The following is a 21,001-nucleotide window of genomic DNA, read 5'->3' on the forward strand; positions in this document are numbered from 1 at the left end:
GCTTTTTTAGATTTTTGGTAAATTTTGAATTACCGATTCAATCGTATAGGCCTAGAGCAACATTGATATATCTTGAAATAGTGCCCTTTTGAGTGGCTTAGATGACAAAGATTTTTCAAGGGCATTTGAAAACTGTGACTACCACACGTGCTGCATGTGCGACAGTAAGGATCCACGCCTGAATTATCTAGGATAAATTTTTTGAAATGCAAATAAAAATTTCTCCCAAACACCAATTCACCTTCAGATGTCCCAAAATGTGATCAGAAATTTAGAAAACAAATTTGTGTACATAACCAGTCACCTGTCTGCCTATAATAAACCTACTTCGGGGATGAAAGAAATAGTATCAAAGCGAGTTTAACTACATTACCTTACAGAAAAATAGAAGATGTTCATACACAGTAAGATGATCAAACAAAATGTCATGCTGTGGACACAATCCAAGACTCCTTCTAACATTTGTTATATCAGTTCTGATGTCATAACCATTAACTTTAGCAGTACCGCTAGTAGAGGGAATAAATCCTTAATGAAAAAAATTTAATTCATTAAAAACTAATTAAAATTTTACAGATTTTCTCCCAGCCCTTCCAAATGGCTAAGAGCTGAGGGACTTATCTCCCCATATTAATTGCAGACCCTATTTAAATCTTAATGACATAATATCAGCCATGAATATCCAGTTGTTACAATTTATGCTAACAGAAGCTAACAGAAAGTTACTTTCAGAATAATTCTATAAATTGATCCTAAATAAATTGCCCCATGGGCAAAGTGTGGTTTACCTTGAAAGCTAGAGGTTGTTTGGAGCAAGGGCATTGCTTGAAAAATCTTTAATTCATGACTTCAAAGTTCCACAAGATTACATTGAATTTTATTTTTCTTAAAGAATTATTTTGTAGTCAAATAAGACCAAAGATGTACATTTCTTTACGGTCCACGTCCAAAATTTCGGAGGGCACAGGCGCGGCAGGGAAACTATTTCATATTTTCCAAAAAAAAATTTTCACAATATGAAAAAATATTCAAATAATATCCATTTGTCACCAATCAGAGGGTGGCTGAATATTGAGTCTTGGAAACCTCTTCCAATGTATGGCGGCGAAAGCTAAAATACCAGTGCAGTAAGAAATTGGCGTATTAGATCATTTTAAATCCTGGAATTTACCACTACAATATTCAGACCTCGTCCTATACCTATAGTTTGCTGCTTAGTATTTTCAGGTCACAAGAAATTACAATTTATTACACAGCGCTCATCTTCTGCTACGATTATTCAGCATATTTTCACGTCAAACATGCACGCGCCAAGCAGCGTTACAGCATCGCCATGTAGTAGTGTACTGTACGAGCCTGTGTGTTTGTGTGTGCAACAGTCTAATGATTGGCACTTAGCGTGCACATGGAGGCCTTATGTGCAAGTGAATGTTCGCTTACACTTCAATGTCAATCAAAACAATCACTGGCTATTAAAATGAAACAATACATATGGCGGATATGTGAAATAATCATATTCTCACCAGCGATGAGCATTTGAAATTTTCACGTATACGGCACTTAGTACAATGAAACGTTCGCAATTCTATAGCTTTCCCATAATTATTTTAGAAGCGCCTGAATTCGTCGTATATCCCCAAAACAGCCAATCACAGAGACGACGCCCCAAATCAAGGTCATTGCAATTTTATATGCAAGAGCTAAGAATTTTATTGCCAAAAACAGTTTTTCGGCAAATTCTAAGTTGACCATGTCATCAACCGAGGTTCGCCATGTCTTTAATTGGCCATCCACAGCAATCTATGATAGTATTGCAGTAGGTCAGATTTGCCCAATTCAAGCCTATGTGCCAATTTTCGAAGTTATTTTGTATATCTGAATCTAATGATGTGAACTGCAATTGTAAGATTTATTTACTCAGTCAGCTATCTAATGCATAATGGAAATCAACTAAGTACCGGTACCTGTAAGCATTGACATTGTTGTAGTTTTACCAGCTCCATTATGACCAAGCAATGCAGTAATTTGTCCTTCAAACATATCCAGGGTCATTTCTGAAACTGCTACATTGATCATTGCACCTGAAGAGTATTCCTACAATATAAGGAACCAGAAGAAACTTTCCATAATGGGTTTCGGCATAATTGACTTTGAACTTGTACAAGAGGCCCATGGGCCTTGAAGCATTGGTAGATATTACTGTGGTAAGGTTTTAAGTAGTTAATGTATTACATCTGCCGGCAAATGTTCTATGACTATGTTGATTGGGAGGACCACAGACTTAAGGTTTCTGCCAAATGATTTAGCCTAGGCTAGTTGTATTGTTAAACCTCATTAATGTGATTCTGTTAAAAAGACGAAACTAGTTTATTCTGATGTTTTCCATCATGTCCCGGCTAAGATGTTTATATCAATCAAGATTTGGATACAAAAACCTATTTAATACAACAATTTCGGCACTTTCCCCTACACAAGATTCATATCAACGATGTACAACTGTAAAGGTAATTTCGACTGACTGTGGTTATGTAAGTCCTACTGAATAATGAAAACAAAAACAGAATGATTTTTCTGAATGCAAAATCCTGTGATGCATACGTAGATCAACCAGTCAAACATACGCATGCAAACCGTCGAGAGCGATGCCGATGTTGGTGTCACTGAGGCCGGCTGATGATTGCTGTTTCGCTTTACGTCATTACCAAGACTAACCCTATTGAATTGGTCATTTAGCCTCACGGCCTCTGAAGTGTTGCCCGCACACTGTAAGCAGTCAGCAGGGCTCAAACCCACTTGTCACTCAGAACTGATAGTGGATTCAACAGCATCACGCCTTATCACACTGACACTGAGCTACCGAGGCCGCTCGATTCAATTCCAAACTAGAAAGAATCTTTCTATGTGGTTGGGTTAATAACATTTCGATCAAAGACACTCAGTGACAGTTACGAACTATACCATTCAATACCAGGCCACTACGTGAGAACGCAAATTGTACACCGATACAAAGTTACAGTCTACATTCCCTCATAGCCCATTCCCTCGTAGCCACGCCAATCTGTAGCTACTCTGTTGTGATATCGTCTCATCAACATTCCCTACCTACACATTGCCGTGAAACTATGAAGTAGGGTCAACAAATCGATACCCGCACGGAGGCAGGATCGTAGCGAACGAGCCGCGTCGATTCACAGGTTCGATTTCAAGTATATTCCCACACAATGTTGGTCAACCAGTACAGTGTTTTTTAATGCAAATTCGTAATCTTTAAAATTCAACTGCATATCGATACAAACGTTTTTTTCGACACGATGACCCCAGGCGTATGCATATTTAATTTTAGTTCAAATATTTTCAAAGGAATCTTTTTCTATCAATAGATTATGCTTTATCTAAATATCAACGGCTTCGTTCATTTTGATGAGCTACACGTGTTACTAAAACGATGGCGCTATCATCACAGCTCCAGTAAATATTGCAAACTACGCTGCGCATCAACTAAAGTCACAAGTGGGCTAACAACAAGTGGGCTAACCTAAGGGGCACTATGGCCAGCCTGTCAGCTTTTCATAAAATGGCAAATGATGCATTCTGTGGGTTAAATTTGTCCTAATACACTCCCAGCTCGATAGACTAGTCAATCCCAGGCTAATAATTTACTCAATTAATCGTGCTTTCATAAGAAGCACAGAGAGCGACTGGAACTGGCAGGAACAAATACCTCAGATAAATCTTTTCCCTTGGTCTTAGTGATTTGAATGCGGAATAGAATTGAATTTTCTGGAATTCACGAATAAAACAAAATTGAATTGGATTTGCTGTTTGACCTTGTTCAATAAAGTAAAATTGAATTGGATTTGATATTTTTTTTGCAGAATAAATTTGATTGAATTTGCAGTTTGGGCACAAGGCTAATTAGCATATCAAGGTCATCCATCCGATTTGAGAAAAAGCTATTTTTCCCGGACTTTGCAATAATGTCAATGATATTTTCTGTAGTGCAAATAAAAATATTCCTTCCAAAAACCAAATCAACTTAAGATTTCACAGAAATCGATATTGAAATACAATTTTAGATCTTAAAATAAAACCCGGAAGTAAAACAGTAGATGATACCGCGGCTTCACCTGAACACCTGCTGATCTCTGCGGCTAAACCAATCACAGTCTTTGCTTTCTGATTGGCTTATTAAAACAGATATTTTTGTGATCAGATTTTCGCGAAAAAGCTCATATAAATTTTAACAAGGCCCTCTTTCAAAATTCCGCTTCGTAGGAGTTTGAGAATGGATAATACTCAAATGAATGATTTGTATGAATATACGCTCAGTTGCACATAGTCAAAGAGCCTTAGCCCTGGAAACCATGTCATTTTAATTCGCTCCATTTGTATAGTTATAGGCTCAGCCTACGGCTGGCCTAAAAAATTGCATCCAATTAATGCCAACTAAAATTTTCATTTCAATCCTACCTTGGTCAGATTGCGTATTTTGATTCCTGCTTTGAGACCAGTTGGATTTTTTTCAAAGAAATCCATTTGTCTTGTTTTTTCGTTGCAAAGAAGAGGTTGATTTTCATCATCATCGTCATTTATAAGAGGACTGACTTTAGTTCCACACCAGTAGGAGCACTGAATAAAAATATATTTTAATACATTTCCGAAAAATAGCCATGGACAGATGATATTATAAAAATTACCACTGTGGGTTAGTTACATGTTTATTCTCAACAGACCTCTACAACCCAATTTCCATCAGCCAAATCTTAATGAATTTATTCATATATGAGGGTTGGAAGCTCTTATGGTATGCAGTATTCACATATAAACTACCAGTATTTCGGTACGCAAGGCCTCAAGTACACAAAGTATGCCAATCAACTATCTCTCATAGTGTTAAATTGTTATTCCAGATCTGAACAGTTAGGTATTATCAATTGTAATCAGTTAGCAATTATCACTATTAAAGTAATAAAGGATATCTCAAAGATGAACAAGAAAGAAACTCCTAAGAATGGGCTTGCTGACTTGCTAGGGGGAATACACGTTACGAAATTAAAAATATCCTCGGGGACGAAGTTTTGAAACTTTTTAAACAAGGGGTATCCCTTGGGGCCCAAAATTGGAAGTGGTAGTTCAAAACACGTGTGATCAATTAGTTAACTAAATGTACAACTTAAGTCAGGCTTGACACCAAGAGTTCATATGGAGTGTTGCTAATCTTTAAGGAATTTTCATTAAGTACACACAATGACAACTTTAAGAATATTATCATTACCTGCAAGGGAAAGTACCAGGGCTGAGGTAAACCATACTCGCCAGGAGCTACAGCCTCAACATACCAAGCTATAGCCATGTACAGCACCATATCAAGAAGTAACATAATTATAATGTCTAACATGGAGAAGTCATCATCAACAGTAGGAGGTTTATTTATGTTAGACCACTGTAATCCAGCACCTATCACAAGACAATCACAAGACAATGAATCTATTATACAGATAATAAAACTAAAACAATTTTAAGAAAAAAAATAATCTATACCTGTCCCTTCATGCATGCCAATGATCTGTCCTCCAAGAGACATAGCAACATTTGATATGAAACAACATCCGAGTTTGCCGATATAATTCATTGACTCATAACGCGGTTGAATGATGGTATATGGCACATATGTCAAGTAAAACAGAATTCCTCCAGCTGCAGCGCCAGAATTTGCTGTAAGAGTAACATAGAATTATAAACAAAGGTGCACTAAAATGCAGTAAACTCTACAAATTTCATAGACCCAGAAAACCAGATAACTGTATCATATACACATACTACCAAAAATTCATAAAGACTTATGAATTTTTGATACTACACATAATACTCATTGACATCTTCAAAATTTTCTAATTTAAATCATTTGTCAATAACATAAAATGCAGATTTATAATGTAAGCTCCCTTACCTTTCTTGAAGAAAACACTGATCATGAAGCAAAAAGTGATGGTCGTCATTGAGAATACAAATAAGAAAAAAAATATCACGGATGGATCACTATGGTTGACAACGCCTCCTTGATCGGGAACTTGTATACTCAGAAATACTGTCATTATACCAACAGATACCGTAAGCAGAATAATATTACTTGTAAACCAGGCAGCCCAATGCAACCAACCACTTAATCCCATCATTTTCATTGATTCCTATAAAAAAAAATTGCATAAGTTCTCACATCTATGTAGAACTAGGCCTATGGGACAAACTTATGTATCAACATTCACATACTAACCTTGAGCTTACGTTCTTTTTCATGCACAATATTTTTGGCAATATTCAAAGCAGAGAATATAAAACTCAGTACTAGGACCAGTGGCAATTGTTGTTGTATTACCAGTATATATGGATCATCGTTATATGGTGGAAATGGAAATCTTTGAAGGTGAACTTCAATCTTGGACAGTTTTTCCGCATTTCCACCAAGCTGAATGATTATTGATTTATCGAGTGCGTGCTGCAAAGTGACAAATCCTTCCCTCATGTAACCTGCAATACACACAATAAGCTAGAGCAATACACGATTTTCTGAACTATGCTTTTTCTTTGAAAAATGACACGAATGAGAGACACAGTGTGCAGCAATAGATGATATTTGTATTAATTAGCTATATATGATTATTTGAATGGATTCTTTTGTCTGTATCATGAACTGATGTAAAATATGTGTTTTCCCCTCTTTTCCCTCAAAATTTAAACGTTTGTTTGTGAATAAATATATAGGCTATAGGCCTATATTAACTTTGAAAAAGTCAAAAATATGCATGAATTGAAAATTACCTGGAGAGCCACCCCATGGATGTTCCTTCTCTCGGGGGCCAATCTTTTGAAATAAAGGAAAGGCAAATTCAGTTAACCATTTCCCTTTGCCACCAAATGGATTCATAGATATTTTCTGCCGTCCTGCATTTCTTGGGGAAGAATTCAAACGAATCTTATATGAGAGCCGTTCACTTGAATTATCAATTCTGTTCCATGAATTAGTGAACACAACACCTCCGAGCACGTCATGGGTACTTTTATTGACCTGGCTCAAGTATGTCACCAACTCCTTTTCAGTAGGAAAACCTAAACCTTCTAAATAACACAAAGTAAAAGAAAGTACACAAAATGTTAGGACATTGGTACCGTTCACTTTTGCTATAGCCATTCATAGCACATGTAATACTGCGGAAAATAAACCCCGCCCTTCATCACTCATATGAGAAGTGGCAACATTCTATAGGCCTACATACCTGTAACAATATTCAATAATGCTCCAGCTCGCTGTACAATTAACTTAGATACATCATCATTTGGACAATAAGCCAACCTCCATTGCACTGTTTCGAATTGATCTGGTGTCAGATTTTTTGGGAATGATGCAATACCATAATCTTGCCATTCAGTAGGTTGATTAACATTAGTGGCAGCCACACGAAGTCTGACTAGGAATAAGATAATCGCAAACACAGCTGGTATTGCTACCTCAATGATTGTCACCCAGCATTTACGCTTATGCAGAACAAAATTCTTCCATAGTAATAATCGAAACTGCCTCAGTGCCCCCATTCCTAAAAGATAACCATTATAATGGAAGGTTATAGTGACTATATAAGTGGTAGAGAGGTGTCCATAATCCCATCTAAAACGGAAGACGTACATTGATCAAATTTCTTACAAATCAAGGAATAATTTATCCTTTTAGTGTCACGATTTGCAAAAAGCAGGCCTCAGAATGCCATGGTGGCCATCGTTTCATCAAGATATTTTTCAGAAAAAGAAATAAACATATAATAAGTCATATAATTCATAATCATCTATACAAGAAATACATCCTTAATAACATGTCTAGTGCGTATAATCAAAAAAATGTTCTATCAACTACTACTTGGAATAAGGGTCTTGAACAGCCCACTGCTGGGATACATTCTAATATGCCCCGGACCCCCAGTACCCTTCCATAACAAGAAACAACTATTATCTAACCTGTGTATTAGTAAATGGTCAGGTGAGTTACATTCAAATGAGCTCGGTGAATAATAGTTTTCCACCTCCGTGGCTATATAAAACCTTGGCTTGGATATATGTATACTGATTATTGAAAAAGTTCTCAGTTCATCGTACAGAGATTTCATGGTGGTCAAATTAGGGTATGTCGAAAAAACTGATTAATTTGAAGTAGGCCTAGATAGCATAGTTCCAAATACCTGTGACATGAATGTGTAGTCACTAATTCAGTGCTTCTTAGATAACGTAACCTAATGTTATTTTTATATATGTGGTTAGAAATATTTCATCATCTTCCTGATAGCCATGTGCATGTGATAGGCTAAGTATGACTTTGACTCATTTTGGCATAATGATATAATGAAATAAAGATTTTTAGTAACTTTCTGAGTTTTTTGATATATGAGAAATAATGAAACACTAAGCGACTAAGTTGAGTAGATTGTGAATGTTGTACCTCCCCTCGTTATTTCATATACATTACAGACACTGGATTAACATATCAATTTTGCACTACCTACAACCTTGATATGAGCCCGTGATCCGCAATTGTTGGTAATGATCTTCTGAATTAATTATACAAAATCAAATCAAGCTGTGACGCTCAGTGTCGCCCACTAAGGTTTCATTTACCGTCCGTCACACATGCTCTCTGTGTGACTCTTTGATGCCTAATTTCGTTAATAATCAATTGATCTGCCAATATTATGCATCAATTTGTTCAGTAACGAATCAGGGTTTATAGCATCAAGACCAACCAAAATTCAAGGCTATTAAAGAGGCACTTTCAAGGCTTTACCCCCAAGAGAAGTCCTCGCGTCATCCATTCAAAAACAATCAAAAAAAGCCTAAACATTAACATTGTACCACTGCTGACCCAATTTAAATGACATTCACTGGCCATGTCGTGGCAAATTCACAGCCAACTACAGCAACTTGAAGAAATTAGCTAATTTTTCGAGCTAACAACCGAATGCACACAATGATGCCTTTTTAATTAGTTGAAGTACAGATTTTCCATCAAAAAATGAAAGGTCAAAATGGAAATATTAGATAAATTTATACGCTCACAGATCTATTAAAATGGCTTATAGCTTCCTATAGGCCTATGGCTTATGGCTGATTATACGTAGCTTCCTTTTTTCTTATTTTCTACATAAAATGTTGGAAGGAGAATGAAAAGTAGGGGTCGAGGGACACCATGCCCACTTGGGAAGTGGTTTCAAAAGCTCAACAATCTAACAATATCAATATTCAACGACCCCTGATGACCATATTATGCAAAACCCAATGACCTTGAAACTCACCACAATCATAGAATATGTCATGAACGACAACTTAGCAATTGATCATGGTAACAAAATATGCCTAGGTACCAATATAGCAATACTAAGTTATTCTACCATTCAACGCCCCTGGTGACCATATAGAATAACTAATGTCCTCAAAACTCACGACAATCATAGACGATGTCATGATTATTCAACGCCCCCTGGTGGCCATATACAAAAACCAATGACCTTGAAACTCACCAAAATATCATAGAACACGTTATGAGCTACAACTTTCCAATTGATTGTTGTAACAAAATATGCTTAGGTATCAATATAATGTGGGAAAACCTTTTCCCGCCTACAAATGAGTACTGAGGACACCAAGACGGCCGCCAATTGCGTCATAATTGGCTGATCAAAAATACCTGTCCCAGGTATAAAACATCCCTTTCCAAAGAATACCAACCACTAATTGCAATGAGAAATAGCGAACCAGTATGAAGCTACAGGACTCGGAATTTGGGCCAAAATTGACATTTTTGGGCACTAAAAAAGGTCACAGGATAGCCATCTTGAGTCTGATCGACGCAGTTCTTCTCATGCTGATGGGCCCTTGGGCGATACAAATACATATGAACAATCAAGGTAATTGATCAAAGCGTCTTCAAAATTTCCCTCGAAAACTTCGAAAATGTGTAAAAAGTGCTGATTTTGGCGAACAACAATGGCTGCCAAATAACAAGCCATTACCTTGAAGCGTCTTCAACACTTCCCAAAATACCTGAATTCCGTCTACGGACAGACGGACGGACGGACGGACGACAGACGAACAGTGAATGCAAATTAAGAAATTAACACTAAATCATATTTTTCTTCAACCAAAATTTATCATTTTATCATTTATTATGGAAAACACGATGATTTGAAATATATATTGAAAAACCATCAAACATAAAAATTTTTGTTTCATTTTGGAAGTTTTATATAAATCCTTGTAGGTCACTTTGTCTATCATGCCAAATGTCATGCAATACAGAGAAATGGCGGCCAATGGCGGAATTTGTGGAGAAATTAATCAATTTCTCAAATAATGTTGATTAATCGCTCGAAACATACATAAAATTGGATAATTTCGAAAGGTACCTGTGTAAGTTTGTGAACTAAGCCATTAATTGTGGACTGAAGTCAATAGAAAGTATATTTTTGAAGAGTAACTTTTGTGTTTTGGCACTTGTTAGTCTAGTACCTAGCCGTTGTTCCCCAAACAACGTCTAGGGTAGGGTCTGAAACACGGCCCCGGCCGCGGCCACACGTCTGAAACACGGCCGCGGCCGCTCTTTTTTTCGTTTAAACGGTCAAATGAAAGAAAAAAGAGATTTTCTACTATCTATCTCTCTCTATAGACTATTTCACTTTTGAACGGTTAAGCTTCAATCGACTCTGTCATTTTGGCCCAAACCAGATGCCTATCTATCTACCCTTTTGCTTTGCGAGGAGCTATAATCAAATTTTGATAAAATAATACATTTAGTTAGTATGAGTTTTTTTATGTAGTGGCTATTATATCAGTGGGAAGGCAGGAATCTGGGCCCCAAGACCACCCCCTTAATCTGCCACTGGAAAAAAGGTTTCATGGAGAATCAGATGACACTATAGACAAGAGGCTATATATTGACATAACATGCTAAACCTAAGATCCATAAACTTAAGATCCCCAAATAGGGCCTATAGTTATTTTATCATACTTGAATGAATCCTTAATATTACGTTTGCCAGACTGGCGGAGATGTTTTGCAGTCTTTTGGGTTTTGTTTGCGTGAAAGTAAGATTTTAGCAAAATCACCCTAAAAGGTTTGAACGCATTTCTATGAAATGTTTCATAGTTTACAAATTAGCAAGTCGCCTTAAAGTCAAGATTGTTGATTTTCTCTAAAGTTAGTTTTATCTATCTCCAGGTGACCACTCTTGATTTGCCAAGACAACAGTCTCTTTTAATCGATTTTATTCAACTAAGAAACCCCTGAGATAACGCTCCGCGTTATAGCATTACAAGTTCCACACGTAATTTACAGGCTCTTTTCATTAATTTTTCAAATTTTTTATGCATACATGCAGTATTTATGTTAATCTGACCATGGTAGTTGACAGACCGCATGAAGAAGCGGCTCAATATTTCAGGGGCCTTAGGCTTTTTTTGGTTCTTAGGTTAAGTAAAGACCTGCATTGAGAGTGCATTACTTTGTGCCAACAAATCAACTTTTCTACCATAAATGTGTCACCCACAAAATACCCGAAAAGCTTGTATGGATAATTTACTTTGGGGAAACTGAGTTATTTACCTCCTTCGACTGGTGATTCTAATTTGGGTGAGATTATGTTTTGTTGCCTGTTTTTTGTTGTTGTTGAATAGGCCTATTATGTATTGATCACTAGTTGATCATTGTGGGATAAAATGAACACTATTGTTTGTTTGTCCATTTTCTGAAAATCATAGCAGATAGGCATCTGGCTTGGGGCAAAATGACATTGAGTCGATTGAAGCTTAAACCGTTCAAAGTTGAAATAGTCTATATTTGGACTTTTGATAGATAGTAGAAAATCTCTTTTTTCTTTCATTTGACCATTTAAATGAAAACAAAGAGCGGCCGCGGCCGGGGCCGGGACCGTGTTTTAGACGTGTGGCTGCGGCCGCGGCCGGGCCGGGGCCGTGTTTCAGACCCTACCAACGTCTAGGGCCAAAGTGCACATATAGGTGAGGTTAATTTTAGTCCCTCATTTTGAGCGTCTTTTCACCACTTAAAACACCATCAACTTACCTCAAACCGACTGTTCTGTAATCAGATGGAAGTTAACTATTGTTTGGGCATAAATTTATAATCCTACGTAGCTTTTGACGATCGTAGTAACTCAAAACTTTTGACTATTCGCCTCAAAAAATGGTTGAAGTGAAGCAACATAAAAAATATGGCGGCTTTTCGTGTTGCATGATCGGAGGGTAAATTACAGATTCAGACTTAAACTTGGACTGATATTGATGCCAATGCAGTAATATTCTTGTTTCAAATTCTTAAGGTAAAATTCGCCAAAATTAATGCGTTTTATCAACAAAACATAAGATTTAGAGTAATTTTAGAAAGACATTGAATTTTCACATTTTATTTATTTAGCTCGTATTGGAATTCCCGATTGTGGCAATCAATTCAAATCAAATCAATGAATTCTCCGGTTCTCGATTTAAATCATCAAAAATATTATAATAGCCTATAGAATCAATAGAATCTGTACACCTCCATTTTGAGCTATCTCCCGTAAATAAACACCGATTTCGTTGTGAGATATTTGTCATAGAGTGATCGTTATAGGCTCGTTGGAAGCAGAAAGTCTTCTAGTTTGTATTAAAGCTAATTTCATGTGAATCGGTTGAGGATTTTTAGGATTACAGTCGATTGAAGTGGAGAGGTCATTTTCAGATTGATGATTAGTTGCCACCCTTTTTTTATTATACAGGGATACTGGGGTTGGTCATTGATACTGGTCATATTCATTCACTATCAATTGTGACAAGTCCCTGTGGCAATATCCAGAAAATAAAGAATGTTTTGCGCATTTGAAGCCCTCGATCATCAAAATGGATGAAGGTTTTCGTGTGGAACTCAACCTTTTAAATTGCGAAATCGGCAAAAACCGGCGTCAGAGCATTTTCGGCCCTAATTTCGCGTTCAAAGACATATAGGGCCTAATTCATGAACTATCATTGGAAATTAACGGGAGTAGTTTCACTAGAAGCAGGAAGCTATTAACTTTCATATCATGCCTGGATTATCTAAATCGGATGAGAAATAACGAAATAGTAAGCAACTGAAGTTGAGTAGTTTGTGAGCGTTGTTAGCCCCCTTGTTATTTTATATAAACTATTTACATTGGATTAACCATAGAAGTGTAAACTGAAGCATATATATATGAGCCATCCACGTTCCCGTCTCGACCCTACCGTACAATAGCGCCACCACAGTCGATGCTTCGAACTAAAACACTACGGCGCGTATCGGATTCGTTTTTCGCATGTGATAAATGATCAGTGAAACCTACCAACAATTTTTAAAAAGTAAATTAGATTTTTTTAAACTTCTCATTGAAAAGATGGAATGAAGAAAACACTTCCAATGTCAACAGAAGTAAAAATTCAAGATGCGAAGTGAGCAATTTCCCGTCGAGATTTCCTTCCAGAAATAATATTTATTTACTGGTAAAGCTACCGGTAAACTAATTTCAAATATAATCTTGAATAAATTACACGTGTGTAATTATTTTGGTTTCTAAAAAATAAAATCAACTTTCTTTAAGTCTCTCAAACCGTTTTTTCTACAAACGACCCGGCCCGGGGCATTTTGTTTGGGGCATGTTTTATTTGCCATTAATCAATTCGAATTCATCAAATTTATGAAGAAAATTAATGTATGAATTTTGCACAAAAAAAATAAAGATGATTGTTAAATTTATGACACGTTGTCTTTCTCTACCAGATCCTGTCGGTCTTTCTCCGGTTGACACCATGTTCCTGTCTCGACCCCTCACATCTGTCTCTACTCTCTAAACAGTCCGGTGGACACCATGTTCCCGTCTCGACCCTTCAAAACTGTCTGTACTCTCTACACAGTCCCATGGACACTATGTTCCCATCACGACCCTTCAAATTTGTTTCTACTCTCTACATAGTTAGTTAACTAATCGTTGGTGGTAAGCTTTTTATAATCGGATGGGCTTATACCAACGTTAGGGATGACAAGGACCAAAACACGGTTGAAAAAAGTAACACTTCAAAAATATACTTTCTATTCATTTCAGTCCACAATTAATGGCTTAATTGACAAACTAACACAGGTACCTTTCGAAATAATCCAATTTTATGTATGTTTCGAGTGATTAATCAACATAATTTTGAGAAATTAATTAATTTCTCCACAAATTTCGCCATTGGCCGCCATTTCTCTGTATTGCACATGTGGCATGATAAGCCAAGGGGACCTACAAGGATTTATATAAAACTTCTAAGACGAAACAACATTTTTTATTTTTGATGGTTTTCCAGCTTATATTTCAAATCTTCGTGTATTCCATAATTAATAAAGAAATAATAAATTCTGGTAAAAGAAAAATGTGAATAAGTGTTGATTTCTTAATTTTTTTCAATTTCGTCGTTTCGCTTCGTTAGTTTGTGCTGTTGTCCTGGCCTCAGTCCACAGGTGCCAGCACCTCCAGTAATTTTCAAAATGGCAGCTGTTGACTCGACGGAAATTTACTCTCACTTTACGGCTGATTTGCACATGGATTAAGATCGTCAGGTGAGGTGTTATAGGTATCAGACAAACTACGAATCTGTTGTGCATCGATTACAACAAAAATTAGACGGATATCTTAAGAAACAATGAAATGCCAGGCAAATTACTCGTCAGTCAAATTGGCTGACAAAGATTTCATTGAAAAATGACCTTCCCATTCCTGACTGTGGTTTGTGAAAATATCCGATCGCGAAACTAAACCACAGACAGGTTACTGACTACTCTCTACACAGTTCCGTGGACGCTATGTTCCCGTCTCGACCCTTCAAAACTGTCTCCTCTCTCTAGACAGTCCCATGGACCCTATGTTCCCGTATCGACCCTTCTCATCTGTCTCTACTCTCTACACAGTCCCGTGGACGCTATGTTCCCATCTCGACCCTTCTCATCTGTCTCTACTCTCTACACAGTCCCGTAGACGCTATGTTCCCGTCTCGACCCTTCAAAACTGTCTCCTCTCTCTACACAGTCCCGTGGACGCTATGTTCCCATCTGGACCCTTCTCATCTGTCTCTACTCTCTACACAGTCACGGTAGGGGCGAGACGGGAACGGGTCGAGACAGTAACAGGTCGAGACGGGAACGTGGATAGCTCATATGCAACTCAACTGAAGTTTACACTTCTATGGATTAACAGATTATCGTCTTTTTAATTTTACATTACCTACAATTTACATTTACAACTCTGATACGAGCCTCTGGGCCCTGCTGTAGTGCCCCGTCGCTGTGCTGTGGGTCACTAAGATTTCATAATACATTTTTTTAATGTTTCCTTAGTACACTCACCGCAGCTTATTAGCCTACTGATATTTCTACTTCATGTCAGTTCAGTTCAGACGTCACAGTACGGCCTGATTCATTGATCAGCTGATTGATGATTCAATTCAATTCAATGATTCGATCCTCGTGACACGCGCCAGGTTTCTCCTTAGCATATCACAGGGCCGTCACGCCATGTGAAAATCATAGCCTAAAAGGAAAACCGATAGGCTAGAACGAAATGGTTGCCTTGCTTACATTAGACTGGTTACTGGTCTCTTTCAGGGTTTGACTATTTCAGATGATCCGGGACCATCTAATAAATCAATCGTTTCAGCTGCTACTGAAATTTCCTGTTATTTCATACTTTCATTTCAGATATCGCCAGACCTCTTACCTCTTCCGACAATAATTTTGGCAGTACAGCACCATAGTCAAGCACGTACCGATGTCTCCTCCGCTCCACTCCGCACTCGAAGAGGATCTTTTCAACAACATTTAATCTTCCATGTATTCGTCTTCTTCATTACCTATAGATTTTCAAAATATAATCATACATACATCACCCATCCCGTCTTTACTACTGACATTCTGAGAACAATGAATAATTTCGTATCGGTCAATAACTCCAATAACTTGTAAATTAGTAGAATCCACAGGCATTTTGTGAGCCATTAAAGATACCGGTAATGTCTTTTGTACCAGGCCTAAACCAAAAATGTGGATAAAAATAAATTCAACTCAATTAAAAAAGGCAATCTGAGGCACTCTCCTTTGCTCAAAAGGGCACCAAAAGGGACGTTGGCAAGTGTAATTGAAAAAGGGCAAATTTTGCACACAAAAAAATCTTAAAAAGTCGCAAATTAAATGTGTTCAAGGCAAATTTAATGGCGATATCGAATAAAGGGCGCACACAAATTTCTAGAATCTAGTAAAAAGCCCGGCTAAGTTCATCTCTCCAGTGTTTAATCGAATAACATGAAATTTCAAAATTTTCTGGGGGAAGGCCCCAAACCCCTCTGTTTCGCGAACGTCCTCACAGGGTATGGATAGGCCTACTGGCTAGCCCTTTTAAAGTCCGTGCCCTTTTTATTTCACTGTGCTATGGAATGGCCCTGGATCGACCAACCCTACACTATACGCAAACTACCTAGTATAATAGGTTTCAATAGTTTTGTAAATAATCTAGGTACAGTACCGAGGTTAGGGTACGATATAACTGATTTATACCGAAATTCTAAATATCACCTAACACGTGATAGGTGATATTCAGAATTTCCAACTTGCCGCGGTAACGCCCTAGATTTTTAGCGATGACGCCAGATCAAAGGTTAGCCGCAGTCCGAGAGCAGAGACTTTGTTTTGGTTCTGCCCATCGTTATCATAAATTTAAACAACCGTGCACGTTGTCAGAAGAAAAAGGGTATTCATAAACATGGCGAATATTCCACCCGCCATATATCTCCATGGGCTGACTTAACGAGAACCAAGTTCGCGACTGGTCAGACAACCCTTGTGAAGTAGGTGCGGGACTATAGGCATACTACCCGTCGTAGACATTAAAATTTTTCATCCAGATAACGATAGTTCTTCGAAAGCGCGTACTTTGGAAGATAGCGGTTCTGGTTTCATTTTGATCCGAAACGAAATTGCAGAAAATTTAAATCTACCGTATCGTCGAATAGATTTAGGCAAAGTGGGCGGAGAGAATGCCGATCCGAAACAACGAGTATAATTTGTTAGGCAGGTCTTGGCTATAGGCATTGATGAAATGTGTATAACACTGTTCCCAATGACTAACGTCGATATATTAACATACGGCAGTAATTACAATGAAATTGTTCTCGTACTCTCCGAAAACGATTTCACAGCCATTTCGCTTTCGCACGCTTGCAGTCCATCGGCATGTTGTCAAAATCGTGGATCATCGTGTCTCCGAGCGGCAAGGGGATACAAGCGCGATTCTCGGAACGACGAGGACCTCCACTCTGCTGTTCCAAGCCTTCTTCACCTGATACCAGTAATGGTGGCAGAATAGACCCGAGTGGGCTCCTAGACTTATAGTGGAACTTAGATGGAGTGGGACAACTCTGGTACGGAACCATGTCACTCGGAGCCGGTTCGTTTCTGTGTCGGTAATGGTTTTCGCCCCACGTACCCAACCTAACTTTTGAAATAATCAAACCTTTAGAAAGGAGGGGTATCCCAGTACAGGTATGCCAGTACATCCGAGCCAAATATCTAAGGGAATCCCCCACCGTGTTTGGTACCCTTACTCCAAGCAAAAAAAGTCCAGGGAATCCCTTATTTCATCATCGATCTGTCTCTCAGGATCAATGGATTTCATACATATAACCGAAATTCGTTACCTATCCCATTTGCAGAAATTATGGCAACATTTATGGGGGACCTCTTCTTCACTCTAGGTACTATTTTTGGGGTCCGACCCTACGCATCTTCGAGCTACTAAGCTAATTGTAGTCTGATGCCTGCCAGGGTAGTGGCAGGCGCCATATTTAAATCTCAGCGTCAAAGGGTGTTTGAAACGCGAGTATGTTAGCTGTTGTAGGTCATTTTGCCCAGTTCAATGCTCAGTGGTACTGTACATAACGAAGAAAAAGAAACAGTATAGATCATTTCAAATCAACAAAATACACGATTAACGCAGGGGCCTAACGCGTCTGCTTCACACGTAGCATTAATCAACGATTTGATGTTACACAACCAGTTATTCACCTCAGTCACGTTCATCTCCGCCACATTTCTGGCTGGTGGATGGCGGACGTATTTTGAGAGTGCTCTCATCAAAATCGTTTTTCGTCCGTTATCGGTGGTCATCTTCTGTTGTAAGGTGAAACATATTATATATTCATATTTGTTAACTATTTTCTGTACCTACTGTTGTAAGGTATTTTGAATTTGTTTTGTGAATGCCATGACGACTTATAAGAAATTACATTTACTTGATATTGGGTCAGAAATTACGGTCGCCAATGAGGATGAGTCAGCTTGTTTTGGTTTTGTGGCTGACGAAATGTCGATTCAACAAGCAATTGATGAAGGACGCGAGTCAGTCTTTTCTCCTCCCTGACTATTATGGGTCTTCGAGTAAAATTTCTCAGGCGGTTGGTGTTGATAAACATAAGGACTAATCTAAAAGCTCAGGTTCAGCTCAACCCGAGACTTCATCAGAAAGTCACGTCGATCCTGTTATGACAGAGTTTTTAGAGATGAAGAAAAGACTTGACGCTTTAGAGTCTCATTATTTACAAAGTGATAATGATCGGTTTGTCTAGATCAGCAGGATCATTGTGCATCAATTTGCAGCTATTTTAGCCAAGATAGACCATAACAATAATGACAATAACGGCTTTATGACCTGTAATAGGTCGGCGATGGAGTCTTAAAAATGTCGGGCCCCCAAAAAAGAATCCGCAGTTAGCCCAAGCCGTCGATAAACTGATGATGGAGTTTTAGTGGTGACAATTCGGATCTTAAGATGGATTTGTTTGATAAATTGGAGAAATCTGTCAGGCAGTACGCTTGTCCTGAAAATATTCCGAGTTTGGCCGTCATCTAATGAAATCAGCCAATTTGGTCAAAGTCAAGTAATAAATCGGCTGCTTTCGATTTGAAGTGCCAAAAAAAAATCAGAATTATAACCTAAGAGGTATAACTGCGGTTACTCAAGTAATGGTTCTTTTATCGGGTCCAGACCCTTTGAAAAAAAGACCTAGGTATGACGTCATATCACTCCTTGAGTCTATTTGCACAAAGCGTTTATGAAATTATTTTAAGACGTCGGGAACTATTGAAGCGTGGATCTAACGATGTTTATAAGCCAATTTGGCTCCCATCAAATCCTATTGGGAAAGACCTTTATGGGGATCAACTTGACGACAAGTTGCGTGACATAGAAAGATCAAATCGTATGGTTACGAAGATGGTAGATCGAGGTCGTGGGAACTATCGATCTTGAGGTCATGCAAACAGGCGATTCCAGCCTTACATAAGGCCTGCGTCTTCCAATTTTCCAAAACAGGATTTTTAGAAAAGAGGTCAACATCAGAGGAAATAATAAGTTCTCAATTATCTCCTGTTTCTTCTGGCCGAATTAAACATTTCGTCTCCTTTTGGGAGACTTTAACTTGTGACAAATCAATTTTGAATTTGGTTTTGGGTGATAACATTGAATGGAACTTGATTCCTCCTAATCAATTTCTTCCACCGCGTTCAATTAAATTTAATTTAATGAGTTGAAACTTCTGCTATTGACTCACTATTATCAGATTTTTGCAGAGTCGTGAAATAGTTGAATTTGCTTCACCTGATAGGGGTCAATTTATATAAAATATTTTCGTCGTTCCGAAAAAAGATGGATTATTTAGACTTATTTTGAATTTGACTTGCTTAAATAAACATGTCAAGTATTTTAAACTCGTTGAAATCTGCTCTTAGTCTTATGACTTTTGGTTATTTCATGGCCTCGCTTGATTTGAAAGATGCCTATTATTCTATCAATATCGCTTGTAGCGATCGGAAATATCTTCGATTAATTTGGAAAGGCCAACTTTTTCAGAAGTGGGGTATATTTCTACAGATTATACATTGATGATATAATATCTGCAAGGAGATGACGAGCCTTGTTGCGATGATAACAATGCTGGCGTTACAGAATAACAATTGGTTAATTGTGGTTATATTATTCATTCGATGAAATCGGAAAAGAAGTCAGTCTGTACTCAGTGGAAATTCTTAGGATTTTGGCTGAATTCCATGATTTGGAAAGTTTTTCTTGGCCAGGACAAAGTCCATAAGGTTGTGAATGAATGCAAATCATTATTAGAAATTTCATTACCGACATTACATCACATAGCCAAAGTTGTCGGAATTTTGGGTTCTGTTTTACCGGCTGTCCCTGAGGGGCCGTTACATTATCGAGATTTATGCAAAATCGAAGGATTGAAACAATTTGCGGATGATAACTCTAGGGTCGTTCATTTATCTGAGAAAGCTAAAAATGATTTATTCTGGTGGATTAATAATGTTGTCAGATCTTCTGAACCTATTGTTGTTAATTATCATCAAACATGTGGGCACTGGAATGCAGATGAAGCAATTCAGCACAATTATTTTAAATTGAAGTGATTTTATTTGGTCTTAAAAGTTTTATTAGCATTTTAACCAATAATCATATTCTTGTTAAATCTGACAATGGTGGCTATTGCTTATGTATCTTTTTAGGGAGGATCTAAATCAGAACTTCTTAATTCTTTAGCTAAAGAGATTTGGTGTTTCGCTCTGAAATTTAACTGTTGGTTAAGTGCAGCCTTTATTGCGGGTAAAACTAATTTTCAGGCTGACTTATTGTCTCGGCAACCTCTATCTAATAAAAAGTGGATCTTAAATCCAACTTGTTTCATCAATATTTGTAATTCCTTTGGAGCTCCTGAGATTGATCTGTTAGCTTCTCGGTTGAACAAACAAATTGTCCAGTTTCTATCTTGGTTACCTGATCCTGATGCTATAGCTATTGTTGCTTTTACGTTAAACTGGTCTACATGGTGTTGATGTGCCTTTCCTCCATGTAGTTTAATTGGG

General features: G+C 37.7%; 1 protein-coding gene and 1 long non-coding RNA gene across 7 annotated transcripts in view; both read right to left on the reverse strand.

Annotated features, from left to right (window-relative positions):
• The window catches only part of LOC141904639 (phospholipid-transporting ATPase ABCA3-like), a 28,906-nt gene extending 13,347 nt beyond the window's left edge, over positions 1-15,559 (reverse strand). For 2 of the 6 annotated variants that reach the window (XM_074793271.1, XM_074793266.1), the window contains exons 1-10: positions 7,682-7,802; positions 7,275-7,592; positions 6,820-7,116; positions 6,275-6,528; positions 5,951-6,188; positions 5,542-5,715; positions 5,276-5,457; positions 4,471-4,629; positions 1,965-2,094; positions 374-528 (exon numbers count right to left, since the gene is read on the reverse strand). In XM_074793271.1, coding sequence (XP_074649372.1) covers positions 374-528; positions 1,965-2,094; positions 4,471-4,629; positions 5,276-5,457; positions 5,542-5,715; positions 5,951-6,188; positions 6,275-6,528; positions 6,820-7,116; positions 7,275-7,590 — 1,905 coding nt within the window. In that variant the 5' untranslated portion in view covers positions 7,591-7,592; positions 7,682-7,802. The other 4 variants (XM_074793269.1, XM_074793270.1, XM_074793268.1 and 1 more) reach the window with 4 other exon arrangements.
• LOC141904641 (uncharacterized) lies at positions 15,551-16,105 on the reverse strand. Its single transcript, XR_012619161.1, has 3 exons — positions 16,085-16,105; positions 15,798-15,930; positions 15,551-15,611 (listed from the first exon to the last, which is right to left on the reverse strand). It is a non-coding gene; the product is annotated as an uncharacterized LOC141904641 (long non-coding RNA).
• Positions 16,106-21,001: the final 4,896 nt, after the last annotated feature.

This window comes from Tubulanus polymorphus, chromosome 4 (assembly GCF_964204645.1).
Source record: "Tubulanus polymorphus chromosome 4, tnTubPoly1.2, whole genome shotgun sequence".
NCBI classification, from domain to species: domain Eukaryota; kingdom Metazoa; phylum Nemertea; class Palaeonemertea; order Tubulaniformes; family Tubulanidae; genus Tubulanus; species Tubulanus polymorphus.